We start from the raw sequence: 1,365 nt of genomic DNA on the forward strand, positions 1-1,365 counted from the left end.
GTGTATGTGGCTGGCGCCTTAGCCGGTTGAGCTATAGGCGCCGAGCCAGGAGCAGAATTATTAACTTTATGTTTAACTTTATGAAGAATTGCCAAACTATATACCAAATTGGCTGCACCATTTAACATTTCCCCTCGCGGGGCTCTAGTCTTCCTCTTGCCTCAGCCTCCCAAGCAGCTGGGACTAGAGGTGCCCACAACACCTGGCTATTTTTAGAGATGGGGTCTTGCTCTTGCTCAAGCTGGTCTTGAACTCCCGAGCTCAGGCACTCTGCCTACCTCGGCTTCCCAGACCGTGAAGATTAAAAGGGGTGAGCCATCTCGCCTGGACATAGTTTTTCTATTTTAATTAGACATGGGGTCTCACTTTTGCTCAGGCTGATCTCAAAATCATAAACTGAAGCAGTCTGCCTACCTTGGCCTCTCAAAGTGCTAGGATTACAGGTGTGAGCCCCTGGACCTGACCTTTTTAAAAATTTTTTCATTTTTTTATTTTTATTTTATTTTTTGAGACAGTCTCACCTTGTTACCCTCAGGATATTGCCATGGTGCATAGCTCACAGCAACCTCAAACTCTTGAGCTTAAGCGATTCTCTTACCTTAGCCTCCCGAGTAGCTGGGCCTACAGGTGCCCACCATAATGCCTGGCTGTTTTTTGTTATTGTTGTTGTTGTTGCAATTGTCATTATTGTTTAGCAGGCCCGGGCCAAATTCAAACCTGCCAGCCTCAGTGCATGTGGCTGGTCCAGTAACCACTGTGTTACAGGCATTGAGCCCAATGTTGAGCATGTTATATGTTTATTTCTATGTATTATATTTTGATATGTTAACCAGTTCTTTCTGCATACAGAGTATTTTCAGGGGGAAAGAAGTCATTGAGAGCTTTATTATTTTTTTCTTTACCTTTTAAGGGAATTACCTTCAGAATTACAGGGAATTTTTGATAAAGAGGAGGTGGATGCTAAAGTTGAAGATAAAAAAAATGAAATATGTGCATCTACAAAACCTGTATTTCAGCCCTTTTCAGGACAGGGTCACAGACTAGGAAGGTGAGTATGCTTATTTTCTGTATTTTCCATAAGCAGAAGCTTAACTAATAGTATTCAGTCATTATTCTATCCATGTAGGCCACACATATAGAGCTTATTACTTTCACATTGGAAATGGGGGGGGGGGTTGTTTGCTTGTTTTGTTTTTGGAGACAGGGTATCACCCTGGATATAGTGCCTTGCTGTCCTAGCTCACAGTAACCTCAAACTCTTAGGTTCAAGAGATCTTCTTGCCTCAGCCTCCCAAGTAGCTGGGACTGCAGGAGCCCACCATAACCCCCAGCTAGTTTTTCTTTTCTTTTCTTTTTTTTTTTTTT

At 42.6% G+C, this 1,365-nt stretch overlaps 1 protein-coding gene across 2 annotated transcripts in view; it reads left to right on the forward strand.

The window, feature by feature from the left end:
• The window catches only part of UBXN2A (UBX domain protein 2A), a 35,133-nt gene that overhangs the window by 21,145 nt on the left and 12,623 nt on the right, over positions 1-1,365 (forward strand). For both annotated transcript variants that reach the window (XM_003787429.3, XM_003787430.3), the window contains exon 5: positions 911-1,048. In XM_003787429.3, coding sequence (XP_003787477.1) covers positions 911-1,048 — 138 coding nt within the window. The remainder of the gene's footprint in view (positions 1-910; positions 1,049-1,365) is intronic.

This window comes from Otolemur garnettii, unplaced genomic scaffold (assembly GCF_000181295.1).
Source record: "Otolemur garnettii isolate 467f Iridium unplaced genomic scaffold, OtoGar3 scaffold00022, whole genome shotgun sequence".
NCBI classification, from domain to species: domain Eukaryota; kingdom Metazoa; phylum Chordata; class Mammalia; order Primates; family Galagidae; genus Otolemur; species Otolemur garnettii.